This window comes from Hypoxylon trugodes (genome assembly GCF_022578975.1).
Source record: "Hypoxylon trugodes strain CBS 135444 unplaced genomic scaffold F4822scaffold_7, whole genome shotgun sequence".
Lineage (NCBI taxonomy): Eukaryota > Fungi > Ascomycota > Sordariomycetes > Xylariales > Hypoxylaceae > Hypoxylon > Hypoxylon trugodes.
In genome coordinates, this window is record NW_026250022.1 from 2185065 (window position 1) to 2202759 (window position 17695).

At 47.2% G+C, this 17695-nt stretch overlaps 7 protein-coding genes across 7 annotated transcripts; 3 read left to right on the top strand and 4 right to left on the bottom strand.

The window, feature by feature from the left end:
- Positions 1 to 310: 310 nt before the first annotated feature.
- F4822DRAFT_325157 (polyamine transporter 1) lies at positions 311 to 2615 on the bottom strand. Its single transcript, XM_051455530.1, has one exon. The coding sequence runs from the start codon at positions 2260 to 2262 to the stop codon at positions 514 to 516; it is 1749 nt and encodes a 582-aa protein (XP_051312496.1). The 5' UTR covers positions 2263 to 2615; the 3' UTR covers positions 311 to 513.
- Positions 2616 to 3284: 669 nt separating this feature from the next.
- Positions 3285 to 5081, bottom strand: F4822DRAFT_431591 (MFS general substrate transporter; the record flags this gene model as incomplete). The annotated part of the gene is made up of 5 exons (XM_051461498.1): positions 3285 to 3533; positions 3594 to 3704; positions 3774 to 4241; positions 4302 to 4758; positions 4825 to 5081. The coding sequence occupies 5 exons, from the start codon at positions 5079 to 5081 to the stop codon at positions 3285 to 3287; spliced, it is 1542 nt and encodes a 513-aa protein (XP_051312497.1).
- Positions 5082 to 6012: 931 nt separating this feature from the next.
- F4822DRAFT_325203 (uncharacterized protein) lies at positions 6013 to 7427 on the bottom strand. The gene has a single exon (XM_051455531.1). The coding sequence runs from the start codon at positions 7181 to 7183 to the stop codon at positions 6119 to 6121; it is 1065 nt and encodes a 354-aa protein (XP_051312498.1). The 5' UTR covers positions 7184 to 7427; the 3' UTR covers positions 6013 to 6118.
- A 272-nt stretch (positions 7428 to 7699) lies between these two features.
- Positions 7700 to 9274, bottom strand: F4822DRAFT_431593 (alpha/beta-hydrolase; the record flags this gene model as incomplete). The annotated part of the gene is made up of 2 exons (XM_051461499.1): positions 7700 to 9040; positions 9101 to 9274. 2 exons carry the CDS (start codon positions 9272 to 9274, stop codon positions 7700 to 7702), a joined length of 1515 nt encoding a protein of 504 aa, XP_051312499.1.
- Positions 9275 to 11587: 2313 nt separating this feature from the next.
- F4822DRAFT_325207 (Spo7-domain-containing protein) lies at positions 11588 to 13720 on the top strand. Its single transcript, XM_051455532.1, has one exon. It carries the CDS (start codon positions 12196 to 12198, stop codon positions 13447 to 13449), a length of 1254 nt encoding a protein of 417 aa, XP_051312500.1. The 5' UTR covers positions 11588 to 12195; the 3' UTR covers positions 13450 to 13720.
- A 33-nt stretch (positions 13721 to 13753) lies between these two features.
- F4822DRAFT_411065 (phosphatases II) lies at positions 13754 to 15614 on the top strand. Its single transcript, XM_051458821.1, has one exon. It carries the CDS (start codon positions 14111 to 14113, stop codon positions 15179 to 15181), a length of 1071 nt encoding a protein of 356 aa, XP_051312501.1. The 5' UTR covers positions 13754 to 14110; the 3' UTR covers positions 15182 to 15614.
- Positions 15615 to 16113: 499 nt separating this feature from the next.
- On the top strand, positions 16114 to 16878 carry F4822DRAFT_445007 (uncharacterized protein; the record flags this gene model as incomplete). The annotated part of the gene is made up of 2 exons (XM_051463316.1): positions 16114 to 16393; positions 16448 to 16878. 2 exons carry the CDS (start codon positions 16114 to 16116, stop codon positions 16876 to 16878), a joined length of 711 nt encoding a protein of 236 aa, XP_051312502.1.
- Between the last annotated feature and the right edge of the window lie 817 nt (positions 16879 to 17695).

Consider the following 17695-nt stretch of genomic DNA (forward strand, 5'->3'; position numbering starts at 1 on the left):
AGCGGGTATGCTGTTTCATTCCCACGATCCGACAAGGAAAGCCCCTGACGTCATACGAGACGACAATATTTATGTGGCGCCAGCCACCGAAAATGAAAATACTTAGCAACGATTGCTTTTTTTCAGTATGTCATAAACGCCAACGATTTGAAATTGCTGCACTTGTCCGTAATCCTCAAAGCCCTGCTGGAGGTTGCCGCCGATGGCACCTCGATCGACATGTTTATTGGTATTATCCTTTTAGGATTGTCTCAGTCCTTCAAATAAGTAGGTAAGGAAAAGGGGGTGCGAATTTCATCGCTATATCATCCTGACGTTGTCAACTTCAATGTTCTGATTTCCAAACTCACCACGGAGATGAAGTAGCAGTGGGTCAAAGATTCAAATACCTAAGTATAACCAATTTATGAACGCGAAATATGTTAAGCAATGCATATAGACAGATGCACACATCAACAAAGTATAATCCCGCTTACCCTAAACACCAGCGCCATGCAGCTCATCACAAATTCATCAAAACACGCTGCTCCTACTCCACTTATTAGCAGCCCTGATCCTCCTTCCAAAGAAGTAAAACACATACGGCACGGGAATCAACAGACATGCAAACCCCGCGAATATACTCGTTCCGGGCCCAACACCAATATTATGGTATAGCGGCGTAACGACAAGCGGGAAGGCTGCTGCGAAACAACTCCGCATGAATGTATTAGCCGCCACGGCACTCGCCGCGTACATCTGGAATGTATCGACCAGATAATTAAGCGCGGCCTGGAATATAGTATTGAAGCCACATCCAGAGAGGAACATCCCAATAACAGGAACAATCCACGGCGCCACGTCGGGATCCGCCGTCCAACCTGTAACGAACTGGCCAGCCGCGAAGAGCACGGACCCGAACATCATTGGTGGCAGGCGTTTTTCGGGGACTGGTCGATCTCCCACAGCGTGGTAGGCCTTGTTGTAGTAGAGCTGGTTCGACATGTTGATACCAGCGCCAGCAATCGAACCAAGTAGGATAGCTAGGAAAGGCAATTCGCTCGAGATCGTGGACCAGCCCCGGACCTCGCCGAAGATGATGGGTACGGCGCCTAGCTGCATGTACAAGATACCATAACAAAAACTGGCATACAGCGCGACTAAGAAGCAAATCGGTGTCGAGAGCAATTGAATGGGACGGACGAGGAACTTGCGTGCGAGTTCCATTACACTAACATCCCACTCTTCGAACTTCGCGTGGAGCGCCCAGTTACCCGTCTCTAGCCGTAGGCGCCTTGCCTTAGTGACAAGTAGCCGCGGAGGGTACGACTCATCGATAAATATAACGGCTATAACCAACACAGCAGATTGTAACATCCCCGTAGTATATTCCGTCCAGCGCCATCCGAGACTTGGCTGTGCGACGACGACTGCCGAGACAATTGGTCCTACTGTCGGACCCCCCACGACCGCCATTGCGTAACCCGCCATCGCGATACCGCGATACGCCGGCGTGAACAGGTCTCCAAGAACACCACCTGTATTCGTCACAGGAGCTGAGGCAAAAATGGCGCCCCAGAACCGGGTCAACATGAGAGTTTGAAGATCCTTAGCGACAGCCGAAGCGAATGAAAAACATATAGATATGAACATAGGCGTCAGCACCGCAACACGACGACCATATACCTCCGACAATGGCGCCCAGAGCAGCGGTCCTATTCCAAAGCCCAGTAGGAAAAGTGTGGTACCTAGTGTCGCGACTTGTCTGCCAACGCCGAATTGCTCTGCGATTTGCAGCGTACCGGCTGAATATGATGAGGACGCCCAAGTCGCAGTCATAGTAACCAGACCGTAAAGGAGCGTAGTAACTACTTTTTTATGTCGCGGCCAATTCACCGGACGATAGGGATCATCGGGCCCGTCGAAATCGACTAGATATTCATGTCCAGTCTTTTCCCTAGCAAGCGGATGATTGAACGGCGGAACCGTCGGCCGCGAGCGTATGCGCGACAGCGCAGTATCCCGTCGAGACACAGTCCGCGACAATGTCCGCGACGCCGGATCCTGCACATCCCTCCCACTTGCGCGGATCTGGGACGGACGAGTGTCAAGAGTGCATGGTCGATGACCATCGTGATATTTTTCCGTTGGCGGGCATTCGCAACTTTCCGAGTCTCCATCTGGAGCCGTTGCGGGGGAATCGGCGTCAGGAACCGGTTCCCTGGAAGAGGAAGATCTTCCGTGCGAATGTTCCGAGTCCTCTTCGTCTTTAATTATCGACATTGTTACCCCGTAGATTATTACCTATGCCCAGAAAACCAAAGCATGCGCAATAAAGACCAGCGTCAAAAGTAAAGAAAATTAGTGTCGTCATCCAAGTTAGCGGTATTTTTATTTACATCATAACCTTTTCGGTTATACGGGATCAAGATCGAAGAGCTAGTTGAGAAGAGCTCCAATGCTGCTGTTCCGATGACGTATTGATTTTCCAGAAACGTTCAAGCCGCTAACACAGCGACAGGGTCCAGAGGTTAAGTACTAATCCGGAGCTCGATGATAACAGGCAAATAAAATTGAATTAAGTAAGGTAGGTATGACTATTATACTGAAGATTACATGTACCCCGGTTAATTCTGCAATCTAGCACTGTTCAAAGACTAAGACATCATTCGAGAAAAGTCTAGATGACAATAACGTTTCGGCCCCACTCCGGCCGCGACCGCATCCGAATAGCCGGTAATCCCCGAGGTGCATGAGAATCACGGAATGTAATTAAAAGTCACGGAATAATAGCCTGTCCATGTTTAATTTGGTTATCATAAATTTTATCCTTGTATCAACCTTGGAGCCCATAGTAAACATGCATGAGCAGTAAGAGGATTCAGGGGCTGGTTACGACTCCAAGCAAAGTAATGGTAAGCCACTCGCGTTTAGCTCGCGTTCCGAACAGATAAAAATTGCATAGACTTATTATTAATCATGTAGAGTTTCCATTTGTAGTTAAAATGCGAAGTGTGGCCTAAAGTAAGCGCGAGACCATCAAGGTAGCAGGTCGGATTTGTCGTATGACTCACGATAATATCTCAGCGTGGCTTTCCAAAAATTCGAGATTCCGAAGGTACGGGATCCCGAATAACCGGATGAACATCTATCGCAAGCCGAACGAGTAAGCCTCACAGCCATCGCTAGGCTTTAGGGTTCTATTATGTATATACATTAGGTGTCGTATGGTCTATGATCTATCGTCTATATACAGATGGGCCACCGCGAATTGTCTAACTCGCTGCCACGAACTTTATCTAATTTTATAGTTTAGGGTTGAATTTGCCGCGAATACGCTCGCCGAATTTATAGAAAACGAGCGGTATTGGGATAAGCGCAAGCGCGACGAATGCGAGCAAGCTGTTGCCCCATCCGAGACCTAGAGCATCGTACATTTCTAAGCCACCAAGGGGCAGGAGCGCACCGAGCAAAGATCGGAGCACCGTCATGGCGGCCGTGACTGATGCAGCGTAGCGGGGATATGCATCGAGAAGGTAGTTCTGGACGCAGAACTAATTGATAAGTTAGCTTCGGATAGACATTTATCGAATGGGAAGATATATATGACTTACCATAACACCCATAAGTCCCGCACTGAAGATAAGTACGCCGATCATAGGAACGATCCAGTGTACGCCGAAGTTGGCCGTCCACCCATAAATAAAGAGGCCGATGGGAAGTACCTAAAAAAAAAAAAGCAAATTAGCCCTTCCCAATCCTTCTGTATGTTAAAAAAATCTCATAAAGCTTACAATACCACTAGGGAGTGTCAAGACTGGTGCAATTCGGACCTCGGGCCTATGCTTAATCCCCTTTGCTTGATTCCGGCTAACCATCTTGTCTGTGAGCTGTCCGAAGACAATAACACCAAACATCATACCCAATCCAGCAGGGAGGTACGTCAAGCCGCTGTTACCCTCGCTGAAGCCGTACTGTTCGGTGTAGACAAAAGAGAAGGTTGTAATCAACAAGTATAAAATGCCGTAGGTAATGGCGACGTATAAAGCCATGAGGGTGACGATCGGTGTAAGTACAAGGAGTTTCATCGGACGAATGATGGCTAGTTTGAACTGATCTTTAGGGGATAATCTTCCTGCGAGCTTGCTGCGTAGACTCGGGTTGTTGGTTTCTTTTCGGAGTCTGCGAACCTTCTTCTCAAGCAAGACGGGGGCGAACGTCTCTCGGAGAAAGAAGAAAGAGACAGGGATAAGAGCTCCACCCTGTTATTTTCGTTAGTTAACACACTATAGGATGAATAAGCCTCGAGTAGAACTACTTACCATAATGCAAAGTAGCCAGTACACCCATCTCCACCCGACAGCTTCGATCAAGTAGCCGCCAGCAATAGGACCGACACAAGGTCCAAGCAGGGGCCCCAGCGCCCACGCCGACATAGCCCGTCCGCGTTTCTCAACTGGCATCAAATCTGCAATGCTGCCGCTTCCAATGGTAATGGGAACCGAGCCAGCAAGGCCCATAAGTAATCGGAACGCAAAAAGCATCCCGATGCTGTTGGCAAGAGCAGCACCAACGGAGAAGATAACGAATAAGATATTGCCATAGACATATAATGGCCGGCGGCCAAGTACCTCGCTGAGCGGTGCTATGAGAAGTGGCCCAAAGGCAAATCCCAAAATATATACGCTCACAAGAAATGTTGCTACTGTCGAAGACGTCTCGTGGAACTCTACCAAAATGCGAGGAATACCAGGGGCGAACATTGAGGAACCCAGTGGGCTATGGTGAATTAGTACGAGTAAACATGAAAGAACCTCAAAACGTATAAAAAAAATGAAAACTTACGTTACAATCGTCATTATCGACAAAATACAAATATTTAACCACTTCTTCTTATCAGTCCAGTTCATAGGGTTCTCTTGGTCGTTCGGTCCATCCCAGTCCACAACGTTCGGGTCTTTCTCGTCGGCGTTGGTATCGCGGTTATCAAGGCCCGTTTCAACATCTTGTTCTGAATCTGGACCAACAGTTGATGAATCCATATCAGGTATTATAGCGGTCGAGGGCCTACGACCGTCCCTTTCGACACCTGTCGGTTCCATCTTGGTTGTGTTGTCAGGGGTATTGGTATGGTACGTTGGTGATATCGTTGTCTAAAATACTCCTTGGCGCCTGAGGAGATTTTTTCGGCTTGGACGAACAACAATAAACCGTGGATGACATGGATCTGTGAACATATATAGCCTTATTATTTATATAGCTTTTTCGGATGAACATGTAGCAGAGCCCGAACACACACATGATGGGGCCCCGGATGCGGTTTCGTCCCGGAGCTAGTTGACATAAATTTGTGCAAGCCCCCCACATGGACTGACTCTATGTGGGCTTCTAGCTGAACTCTTCGCTTGCGACAGCGATTCAGCGTTTTGGTCTGACGATTCATTTGCTGGTTGCGCGGACTAGGCTCGGAGCATCACGGTCAATGTCCGGGTGCTTGCATAAATTTATGCAAACACCCTTCTAGAACTTGACTTTTACCCCTTTTGAATATCGATCGGGATTCAAGATATACATATCCGTGGACTGTTGAAACCTGGAACTCGAAGGTTCTATCATTAGTCTTGAATGCATCTAGTAACCTGGCTGTCGCTCATCTGGATCTACCGCACATCAGTAACAATGACGTTACGTGATATCGATAAAACATCATTGATGAAGTCACGGCAGTGGACTTGGAGGTATTGAATATCGATTCTAGTTTTTTAGTAGTATCGCTAATGTCCGGATTTGTAGTCCAATAGAGCAGAGTCGAGCTATAGCATAATTAATGGAGACTGTCAAATTTCTCAGAGTGGACTTGAGCATATTAAGGAGTTGACGTTTGACATCTACTAATGCCAGGGCGTGGGAATTCCATAGATCAATCTGACAAGTGGTCGTTGCGCGATTCATGCTAGTGGAATAGAAGCCCCTAAGTAATGTCAAATGCGGTATCTCGGATTTGGCTGAATCCCGTACGTGATATGCGACGAACCTATTCAAGCCGTATGAAAGTAATGCAAAGAATATGCCAAATAGGAGTAGTTGAATAATCCTAATATCATATGTTAAGAAATCGAGTCCACACATTTCTTCCCTCTTATCGCCATTCGACCGGCACCTCATTTTGTTGAATATCATTAACCCGAAACATCTCCGGATTCCTCAATGGCGTCCACATCTCCTCTTCGCTCACACGATACGGCTCGATTTCATTAAACTTAATGATCGAGTATGGCGGGATAGCTTCATTGAATTGATGCTCAAAGCATACCAAATGCTCTGAACTCAGAACCCACTCTTTGCCGCGCCACTCCACGAACGCCTGTAGATGGAACTCGACATCATATCGTTTCCTCTCTGGATCCCACCGACGTCTATATTCAGGGGGAATAGTTGTGAATGGATCCCACGTGAACTCGGAGGGGTCTAGACCCGCATTCTCCTGTATATTCTCAAAGTATTGCCCTAGACCGACCATCACCTTATTATCAAATCCATGGTCCACGAACACGGCATTACCGTATTCACCATACGAATTTTGGGACTCGGCAGGCGGATTTACCTCGATTCCAAGCCGGCACCGACGAACCGGCGGGCGGAAGCGGTCTCCTGTAGTCAAGGCCGTGCGGTCGATTGCAGGTAACACGCAGCGCAGAGTTCGCACGTCGAGATCTGGGTGGCCCAGCAATCTCCATAACTCGGTGCCGTCTTTAATCGAATGCAAATCGAGAGCGATATGTCTAGTCCCCGGGGGATACACACCCCAGCGCGGCCCAATGTCCTCACCCCCAGGAGATCGGCATACGGTTATGTACAAGATATCGAGATCCGGTCGAAAAGCGCGGAATGGGACGGGACAACCGGCGATGGGCGAGTAGCGGAACCGCGTGTGTGATATGGTGACCTCGCGCGACTCGTGGCAAACGTGCATTAATTTGGGGAAGCCTGTGTCTACGAGGAAGGGGAGGTATGTAGGTTGTTGTGAGGTAGGAATGTGAGAAGAGGTATTGGGACCGTAGGATAGCTTCACTTCTTCTAGAGGCCACGGGATACATACTTCTGGGATGTCCTCGGGAAGAGCGTATTCCCAAATGAGTAGACGTAGCTCATGCGGTAAGTTGTTGAATATCGTGAAAGTAGAGATGTTCACGTTGGCCGCCATATTGAATATCCCTTTTCGCGCTTTTCACAACTTTTGTTTTCTTACTGGTGGAGAAGGAGAAGAAATAAATTAGTAAAAGTGTTAAGTGTCTCCTGATAGTGAATACCGCCGGTAAACTATTTATATGAAGCAGTGTAGCCATCTGTAGATACTAATACGGAACTTGCAAGGGTATAGAGGGGCTCGGCTACATATACGAGCTATACGCGAGTGCTCGCTGTCTAATTGAGAGTTTCGTCAACATAACTATAGCTTAATAGGATAAAATTATTATAAGGTGGTCGATTCTGTAAACATTCCCTCATACAATAATGATTTATAGATTAGTATAGCGGTTATATACTTAGGTTTGCAAAAACGGTACAAGGGGGCGGGATCCTAGCTACTAACGTGATGATTTTTGTAAACCAACAGCCCTCTAATTTTTACTAAACTTGAGCCGGAACGCCAGGCGATGCGTAAATAAAACCAGAAAATAGATAACAATATCATAACATCAGATCAATTAGCTCGTAATTAAGCCTTCTCTTGCAACGTCCGCCGTCGAGTGTCTTCTAACTCTTTGCGGATGTATTCGTTGAATTCATTCGGGTTGTCGAGGTATAAATGGTGTCCGGCTTTGCTGACGATAACAACCTTCGCTTTTCCGTTTTCGCTTCTCTTCTCTTCATCTGTACCATGCAAAAGCACCTTGGCCCTGACTTGCTTGAGCTTCTCTTCAGCTGCAAGACCACCTGCAACGTCCATCCAGTCGTTCTCCCCGTACATAAACACGATTGGGAATCCTGTCTCCTTTACAGCCGGGGCTGTCTCGGTCGCAGGGGTGATAACTTGCCGACCCACCCGATGAATTCGGTTAACGATAGGCCGTCGAGCATGTGCACCCGGGGCAAGGAGATATGGTAGCGCATATTCACCACTTCCCCGTTGTTTAAAAATTGAATATGCATAGTCGTGAAGGGTTTGTTTCTCTTCTGGACCAAGATGGTTAAATCGACGGGAGGTCCAACCTGACACAACTCGTGGTCCCAGGGGTCCCGCCATTCGCACAAGACTAAAGGGTGATACGTTGGCATCCCATAACCAAACCAACCATGGTGGGTAGGGGCGCTTCTTAGGTGCATTGGCTTCTGGTTGTCCTGGCTTGTTGGCGTTAAGATGGCTTTCGGTTGTGGCTTGTTGATCCACAGTAAACTCGTCCTGGAATGATGAGTCCATAGGCTCTGGCATGTCAGCATTAACAGCATAAGGATCCTCAGGAACTCCGACCGGGGAAGCGAGGATGAGCTTGTTAATGTGGCCTGGATACTTGAGAGCATATGAGACACCCAGGTAACCGCCCAGAGAATGGCCGAGAAGAGTGAATTTCTCGATCTTTCGAATCTTTCGCCATTCCTCCAATGCGTCTATGAACCAGTTCTCTGCTTCTGTGATCTTTGTGGCTGGATCTCTCGAGCAGACTCTAAATGGAGGCCTTGTCGAGTTTCCCATTCCTAGCCAATCAAGCGCATATAGTTTCCATCCCTTCGATCGACTGAGACTTTCAAAGTTTTTGTAATAAAATCCTAGTCCAGCTCCATACCCGTGAAGCATGACCAGAGTGTCATCGACTTGCTCGCCAACACGCTCGACTGAGAATTCATTCATACCCCTATTCTTCCCTGATAGCGTAACCATTGTCGACTTCCATATTCTTGGTCCGTATGGATCCATTTTGGCTGTTGTTTGCGCCTCGCCTGGGTGTTCGGCCGAGGGCACTTCGGCCGCGGAACCTGTCGTCGATGCGATCGCTTCTCGGAGATATGGGATACAGGATAATACATTGCGTTCTGCGACCGTAGGTGAAACACTGTTCCACTACTAGATTGTCAGAATATATCGAGTGACAGCTATAATTGAACGGCTAGCAGGACTTACCCATTGAGACACGGCGTCTTTGTAGCCCAAAGGAAAGAAATTCATGCTGGGTGGTCTTGTGGCTGCTCTTCCTTCTGGGGCTTGTTCTCTACGTCTTCGAGATGCTGAGACGGATCGGGGCGGTTTTCCAATAGGTATGCTAGACGGCACAGGGATAGGTTCCTCGGTGGACATGTTAGTTTTATGTGAAGAGGATGTATTATCCGTGTGCTGTATTCGCGCGACGGTGGTTACGAGCTTCCTGGACTGCACAACGGCTGAAGTTGGATTTTTGAGCATACCGGAGGGGTGGCAAAGGCCCGGGCCAGGCCTTATCTTATATGACGATTGGGGGGCGGACTCCGAGACATGGAATTAATGCGACAAACGCACGGTGCCTAGGTAAACCGTACCGTGTCGTACCGTGTTGTACCACGCAGGTTAGGTATGGATGTATGTACTGTGCTATGTTTGGCCACGGACAAATGATGACACCATTCGTCGACTGCCTAATGCGCATCCATACACGCAAACACGCTGGAAATGTCCGACCGCCCGAATTCAAACTGGCCACGATATTGAATGCAGGGTCTCGTCTGACAAGATCGAATTTACAGGGTGGCTTAGTGAGTTACTAAGATTAGCGTCGGAACTAGATACTTGGATTGGTTATAAATTTGAACGAGTCAAGAGACCTTGTTCATGACAAAGAGGAGCTTGGAGCTGGAGCTGGGTTAGTGATCGAGCGGAACAAGAGTCTTGTTCGTGGCTGAATGGGTTGAATAGGAATCTTGCGGGTTACGGGCGTGGACGGGACCCGAAACAATGGACCCGGTTACTTAAAACGCTTCTCTTCGGCTTTTAAATCTACCCGCTCCGACCTTTTTAGCTCTATAGATGTTGTACCTAAGTATCTTAAACTCATCAAAACCAAGGCACTTCTAATATGTATCATATATTCTAGAGTCATTATATGATAGAATTGAATATTTTAATTGTTTACCTAGTTATAAACTACAATCACCATCAATTCGTCAAAAGCAATGGTCAGAAAAATAAAGAGTATTTGTGGCATACCTAGGGACGTACATAAAATAACCCCTGTTTCTTCCCGCAATGGTGACGCGGATCTGCAGATCTCCGGGTTTATGAACCAAAACCTCCATCTTAACTCCGTTAATGGATATAAGCCTGATGAAGAGCCCCGTATAACTGCTAAATAGTCTTGTTCTAGAAGAAGATTGATAATTATAGCTCTAGTTCCTATATTGCTTAGTCCTTTCTAGGTATGCAATCCGTTATCATACCATGGATTCTTCCTATTGCGGCCTATTGTCTATCCGGTCAATTGCAAATTTTATCCTTCAACTTGCTCCCAAGACCAATAACCCGAAACCAGTAGTTGAAGACAGAAACAAATCGGTGGCCTTATTGATCTTGGGATGCCTTCATTTAGCTCACAAGACAACCTAAGCGTGGTGCCGCACCACATGAGGTTGCTCAGCTAACTCTATCTGAGAATAGAAAGCCGTTCTTCGATTTTGCGACAACGTAACAAAAACAATTGGTACTTCCATGCATCTTGTTGGTCACCTCATATATGACGACCGCCACACGATAGTGAAACACCTTCATTGGCGATTCTAGCCCCGGTACCGCGATAGCACATTACGGTTTGTGAACCTTGACAGCCTTGGGATGGATGTTGGCTCAATGCGTTGAATTTCTTGTGTCATCAAGAGCGCGTCCCGCCTCTATCTAGGCAGTAAGACATGCCAAGAAACCTGGTCGATAGGTATGAATAAATGGATTCCGTCAACTAAGGTTTTTGGAAGGGCCCGGACAAACAGGGAGAACCCAATGTGGACCTATCGTTTGTCGCTACGCCTGCACTGTTGAATTGAACGCGGAGTCTTTATCTGAATAATGGGACGACTTCTAGGCGGTAGTACCCTATGGAAGTGACTGCTTCATAGTCTATCCACAAAGCTAACCATCCCTCCGAATTAGGTAATTCCTCATCAAAGAGGCATAGACTTCTTGCCTGGTTGAAACCCACCAGGCAAGATATCGGGATAATTGATATCGGGACTTTTCGACTTGGTAGTGGATTTAGTGGACACCAGCTTAGTTGAGGCGGAGATCCCGCCCTTGTGACCTTGGGAATCCGAATAAGTCGAGGTATAAGTGTTGGAAGATGTATCAGGGCCCATGGTTTAGGTGAATTATAAACAATATGTTGAGACTATAGCTTTGGAAATATCCAGAAGTGCCTGTATCCAAGAACTGGAGAACCCGAGGAGCCGGGAACACAGTGAGCTTAAGTAAATTGATGAAGTTCCTCATGACCGAAATCTATCGAGCAATGAATTCTTACTAGATACTAAACCGATACTTAATGCAGCAGGTAGCACAGACTAGTGATGTTCTCCTCTTAGATCGTCGTCACGATACGTCAGCATATACATATATGTATGCACCCGTTGATGCAACAGAGGAGACTATTTGCTAAGAGGCATCGAGCATCCCGCGGGTGTCGCGTGGGGTTTTATTATAGGGATGTTATTGATGGGGGTAGTACTTACCTAGGTAACACTTGTGGCGTGTCACAAGGTTAAACCTTCAAGGTTTTCAGCGTTAGATTCGATGTTAAATTCACGCAGAACTCAAATCCCATCGTAACTACATGTTTTTTAAACCGACGAAACGTTCGCTCTTGATGATGTTCAACTTTTAACTCTATTATAGTACATCTATAGAGATTCAGTTATGTAGAGCAGGTGCATAGCAGTGGAGGAAACCGCTAGGTACTTATACCTACATATAGATACGCTATGACCACAACCTCACCGCCCCACTAACGTAGCTCGGAAGTACCTAAGTAGATCCCTTCAGCTAAGGTACTTCACCTGCTGAAAAAAAAGATGACGGAACGCTGTAAAATCATCCTTTTCAATACAACGACCGAACGAATTCAACATCCCACTAGCGTACGCGATTATCACGAGCCCCAGCCCACCCCTCTAGATGCACCGATAACCTTAGAGTCACGTTGAAGCGGGCTTACGTCCCAAGCCGCCTCATTTCTATACCTGCTGCCAACCGCCACAAAAACCATGGCCGACAGCATCGATTCCATCGTCAAGGGCGCCCCCCAGCCTGGTCAGGAGATCAAATCTGCACCAATAGGCACGAGTCCTATCGGTGTAGTCAAGCCTGGCGATCCTTTGAAGCACACGCCAAGCTCGCCGTCTATGATCTACCTAAACATGCTGATCCTCGAAGCTTCCCTCCGTTCCCAATACCTTGAACTCCGAGCCCGACGACGAAAACATACCTTCTTCATTAGCCTGCTATGCCTCTGGCTGGCCGGCTTTGGATATGCGCTCTTTTTCGCACCCCGAGAAGACGGAAGCGGTGTGGGGGGCTCGGTATACTGGGTGGTGGATATGACAGAGAAGGTGTGCTTCATAAGCGGTATTGTCACTCTGATATTGGTCTGGGCAACTGGCATATGGGATCAAGGCATTAGATGGCCCCGCCGTTGGTTTGGCATATGCAACAGAGGCTTGCGGGGTTTCAACTGCAAGCTTGTCGTCATCAAACGGTCCTGGTGGGTTGAGATCGTGTCGCTTATTGGCTTCTTTTTCACGTACGGCGCATTCTCTAGCAGGACTGGTCACTATCGCTTCGTGGAGCCGGCAATCCTACGCGAAGTAGATCGGGAACTGAATCTAAACCGAAACGCACATCCACAACTCCCATTCGTCAGTACAGATGAGGAAAAGGGCGGACACGAGGAGGATCTATCGCCTGGAGGAGACTATGTAAAGCTTTTGTTATGGCCCAAACCATTCTCGCCAAACTTTCGGGAAAACTGGGAACTTTATAGAAGCGAGTATTGGGAAAGAGAGAACGAACGTCGAGCCCTACTGAGGGCCAAGTTGAAAATGCGCGATAGACAGCTTGCGAAGCAACAAAATGGATGGTTATGGTGGCTACCAGGACAGCCAAAAGTGGAAGAAAAGACGCATGCACACGCCCCCGGGACAGGAGATACAGAGAAGGCTGTACATCAGCGGCCTTCGGCGGTTGGAAAGGAGGGCAAACGTCCAAGAAGTGGGAGTATTCGACGGAGTAGTGGTTCGGCTGGATCGTCACGAACTCCCACGCCTCCCGTGGAATCAGAAGAAGGTGGACGCAGTAGAAGAGGTAGTATGACATCTACTACTTCAGAAAAGAGACGAAAGAAACATTTGTCAACAAGCTCTAGATCGAAGAGACCAGGAGTCGAATCGCGTTCTGTTACACCAGAATTCCCATCACCGCTTGCTAGGGAGAGTAGTTTTGGTAGCAGCGAGGCTTCCTAATAGTCTCTTGAACAAGACTAGCCATTGTATCTACTTGACGATCATGTTCTAGCAGCTTCAATCGATAGAAACCTTATGCAACCTACTTGATAGGATCGCAAAATGTGCATGTTTTCTTTTGTTGGTACAAGGAGCCTCACCTAATAAGATGGTTTCTTTTTATTGTCTGTTTGTCATGACATTAAGGTACCTAAGTATTTTGGTACCTAATTTATGTGCACGCATAATTAGTGGCACGATGTATATCTTTTACCTACCCCGCCCCGCGCCGGTTGCCTAGAACTTGATCGTGCATAAAATGCAAGTGCTAATCACAGAGGCAGGGATTCATCCCACCAAAAAAGGCATATCCGATTGTTCATTACTTCATCGGCGGCGCGCACACCCGCCGCGTCCTGCTCAGATTTTCGTTATCGATGTGTACGCCTCATCTGCAAGAGCCACCCGCACAAATCTCACGTTCCTTCCTTCATAACCTACATAAGTACCTCTAAACAAACACTGTACCTTTAAATTCTCTGTATTTCCACACTGACCACCTAGGTACCAATTGCCATTCCATCTTCCACTTTTCATCTTCTACCAGTATTGAGCCTAGCAAAGCCATCTGCCTCACTACATTGAACTCAAGTTCTATCTTCCCAGACAGATTTTATTCAATATGGCGGTCGAGATGCATCAATCCTCACAACTAGATAATATTAACCCCCCTTCGATACAAGAACGGTTAACAGCGGACACTGCACCACGACGTAATGCGATTCCCGCGGCGCCCTATTCCATGCGAGCACCTAGTCCGCCTCCCATTGTGATACCAGCTCCGAATCTCCATCACATGAGCGAGTATATCAAGGTTGTCCCCGACTACGAAAAAGTCGACCCAGCTTCGCTTAGTCCCGACAATCTCAAGATAATCACACAGAATCACCGAGAACAGTTAGCCACGGACTCCGCTGCCAATTGGGCTTACGAAAGCCGTCACGTCGCACAACCTGTCCTCGACTACCTCTACCTTGGCCCTTTCGGTGTTGTTCGAGACAGACAATGGCTCCGGGACAACGGAATCACCATGCTGCTAGCCGCCAGAGACTCCAAAATGGCCGACATACGTCTTATGGTAGCCGATAAGGTCGCTCAAGAACTCAATATCCAGGCTGCATATGTCGATGTCTCCAATTACACCGAATTGGTCCGTGCCTTTCCCAAAGTGGTACAGACGATTAACGACCATATGTTACGTATCTATCGCGAGCAACGTCTAAATTCTGTCGGCGTGGAAACTGGAGAAGGTGAGATGGCGATTCCTTCGAAGACGTTCCGCAGAGGAAAGGTTCTGGTTTTCTGTGAAACCGGCAATGATCGTTCGGCAGGCGTTGTTGTTGCCTATCTCATGTCTGTGTTTGGCATGGGTTTGATCGAAGCCTGCCAGTTCGTCCACTTCAAGCGTTTCTGTGTCAGCATGACCGATGAGCTTCGGTTTGTCCTCAAGTCATACGAGGATATCATTTCTGCACAGCGCACTGTACATCGCTACGAGCTCAACAGCAATTCAAGTCTGGTTGATAGTGATCGGGTCAAGATTTCGAGATCGAAGAGGGTCATTGAAGACACTATGGATGAAGATGAGGATATGGAAGGGGGCGGTGAGCCTCTAGCGATAGACCAAGATCGGTTTCTAGGTCGTCAAACATTCGTCCCCTTCATTGACTTCAACACTAATCTCCAAGAATGAGATGGCCCATGCGCCTGATTCATCTGTCCCTCAATGGATTGCATTACAGGAGTATTTGCGTTGATTTTTTAAGAGACATACACAATCAAGGTGGGAATAGAGGGAATGGAAGGTTACATGGCTGGGTTCATTCGAGTCAAGAAAGGTAGCAGAGGCGTTCACTGGATGGAATATACCCACACTCTGATTTCCTTCGGTTGGGGGAATGCGTTTATAGATAACAAGAAACAGCATGGCGCTCCTACCTAGATAGACGAGACAATTAGGGTCTGATAGCCTATAAAAGGTTAACATTCTGTTGCGCCGTCTTTCTATTACGTGATCTCTAAACTCAAACTTGAACTTAAACTCTCGGTGTACGTAGAACTTGTACCTAAGTACCGGTAACCGCACGAGAATCGTGAATTCATAGAAAAGGTCTACACAATAAGAGACTGAACCGACGACATTGTCCGTGAGGTTCGTTTAAAGATATTTAAAACCGCGCACGATCTCCGTAGAAACTTCAAAATGTGGGCCAATCCCACAACTCGCGAGGTTTTAAACCATCCAGCCAGGTCAAATAGTATCAATCTGTCTCGTCGCTGGCATTCAGGGGTAAATGGCAACACATCGTAGGTTGAGGTTGTTTCACAGGTAGACTAATCCGCATTTACAAGCTGGAAATCAACCAGACCCGTAGCAGTTTCCTTCTGTCTTTTACCTCAAATATAAATACACACACAACTCCGATTTCTCCCCTCTAATCATCCAAATCCTTTTCATCATCATCTACAGTTTCCTCGCCTTAAACACACAAATTCAATCAACGCTCACGCATTCTCAATACATCCCGTTCCATCTCCTACTACTTTTCCTACTACTTTTCCTAGGCTAGCATAACCTTCAATCCAACCTCATCCACACACACATTACTTGAGTTCATCTCTGTAATGGATTCCGTCGTAATCAATCCGGGACATGTTCCTATCAACTCGTCGGCTATTGGCTTCGAAGTTGCCTTGACGCCTCAACACTCCCAGTTCCTTCGCATTAAAGAAATCAAAGCCATCAACAACCCTCAAGTTATCGAACCCGATGGTAGTAGAACAGTTATGGGCAAAGGTATTTACACCTTTAATTACCATGGTGGAATTTTGAAGCACCCATACGAAACTGTCACGCTCATCATCAACCCTTCCAAAAACGCTGGTGGTCCACGACAGGCGGGTGGTTAGATTCCTCAGTCTCTCGTCGGAGCTCCCAACACAACCAACATAATCGCAGACGAGTCGAATTACGAGCCCGGCCTGCCCCCTACTTTCTTCAGAGATGCCATAGCTAGACCCTACTGTTATCCGGGAATTTGGCGACCCTTTGGAACCCGCAGGTTCATTGACTTTGACACCAAGGGAAACCCAGATGGCTCTAGCCTAGTATCTATTCACTACAAGGAGCTTAGCGACAGCAAAAGTCCACTGGAGTATTCGTTTAAACTGAACAAGGGCGCCTTCATGCGCATCGACTTTGACGAGCCCATGCGTATCTCCAGAGACGGCGATGTACGCAATCTGCTGACTGAAGAAGACGTCCACCGACTCGATATACAAGGTATCGAACTACATTTGGTTTGTAGCAGTAGCGTTTGGGGCCTAGATGGCTCTGAAGGTGCTCTGTCCTTGGCCGTTGATAGGCTAAGCCTAGCCGATAACGAGTAGTTTGCCGCCCCCTCTTGGAGGTTAGCGACGACCGCTAGAAGAAGGTTGGGAGAGAGGGTAGAGGGAGTTGAAAGGCCGACATAGCTATTCAGCAGCCCCATAACCAATAGCATCTCGAACAAAGGCTTATCACTCATTTCGATAACCCTGCGGGCTTATAGACTCTTACACCCAATTTCAGCTGGTGTGAAACTTTCGAAAACGATGTGGACGTCGTCTTTGGGAAGGGAAGTGAAGGGTTCTCTGCTACTGGCGCCGGGAGAATTTGTACCAAGAACCCCTAGGAATCACAATACAGTCTTTTAACAAAGGAAACAGTTGGTGTTCTTGTGTCTCTGAGTTGGTCTTATTAAAACGGGACTGGGGCCGATCCGGGCAACTCAGGATAACAACCATTTGGATAACAACCATTTAATGGTGCTTCAAATGGGCCGCCGCCTCGAGTCTCAAAGGGATAATGGCTCTCCTATATGGGTACGCTCTTCTTATGTATCGTTAATGCTAGTAGTCTAGCTCTGGAAGTCGTCACGTTATAAGATGCCCTTGACGACTCGTCCTTTCGCTGTGGGGGGTATCGCCGTAAGGAAGAGTTTAGACTTAAGACAAGAGAACAAATGAGCTACCAGGATAAAGGAGTTATGATACTTATGACTACAAATCATACATATGATCTTTTATTATTCTAATATTTAATAGATACCTGTGAGCGCGTTATCATTCTAGGATATTATGAATTTGAAATAGACATGAGGGAACTAATAATAGAAATCTTAACTAATGAAGAATTAGTTTCACCACCCTCCTTACTAAATTGAAA

Coding starts and splice junctions, on each gene's coding strand:
- F4822DRAFT_325157 (XM_051455530.1), bottom strand. CDS start 2,262: ATGTCGATAATTAAAGACGAAGAGGACTCGGAACATTCGCACGGAAGA.
- F4822DRAFT_325203 (XM_051455531.1), bottom strand. CDS start 7,183: ATGGCGGCCAACGTGAACATCTCTACTTTCACGATATTCAACAACTTA.
- F4822DRAFT_325207 (XM_051455532.1), top strand. CDS start 12,196: ATGGCCGACAGCATCGATTCCATCGTCAAGGGCGCCCCCCAGCCTGGT.
- F4822DRAFT_411065 (XM_051458821.1), top strand. CDS start 14,111: ATGGCGGTCGAGATGCATCAATCCTCACAACTAGATAATATTAACCCC.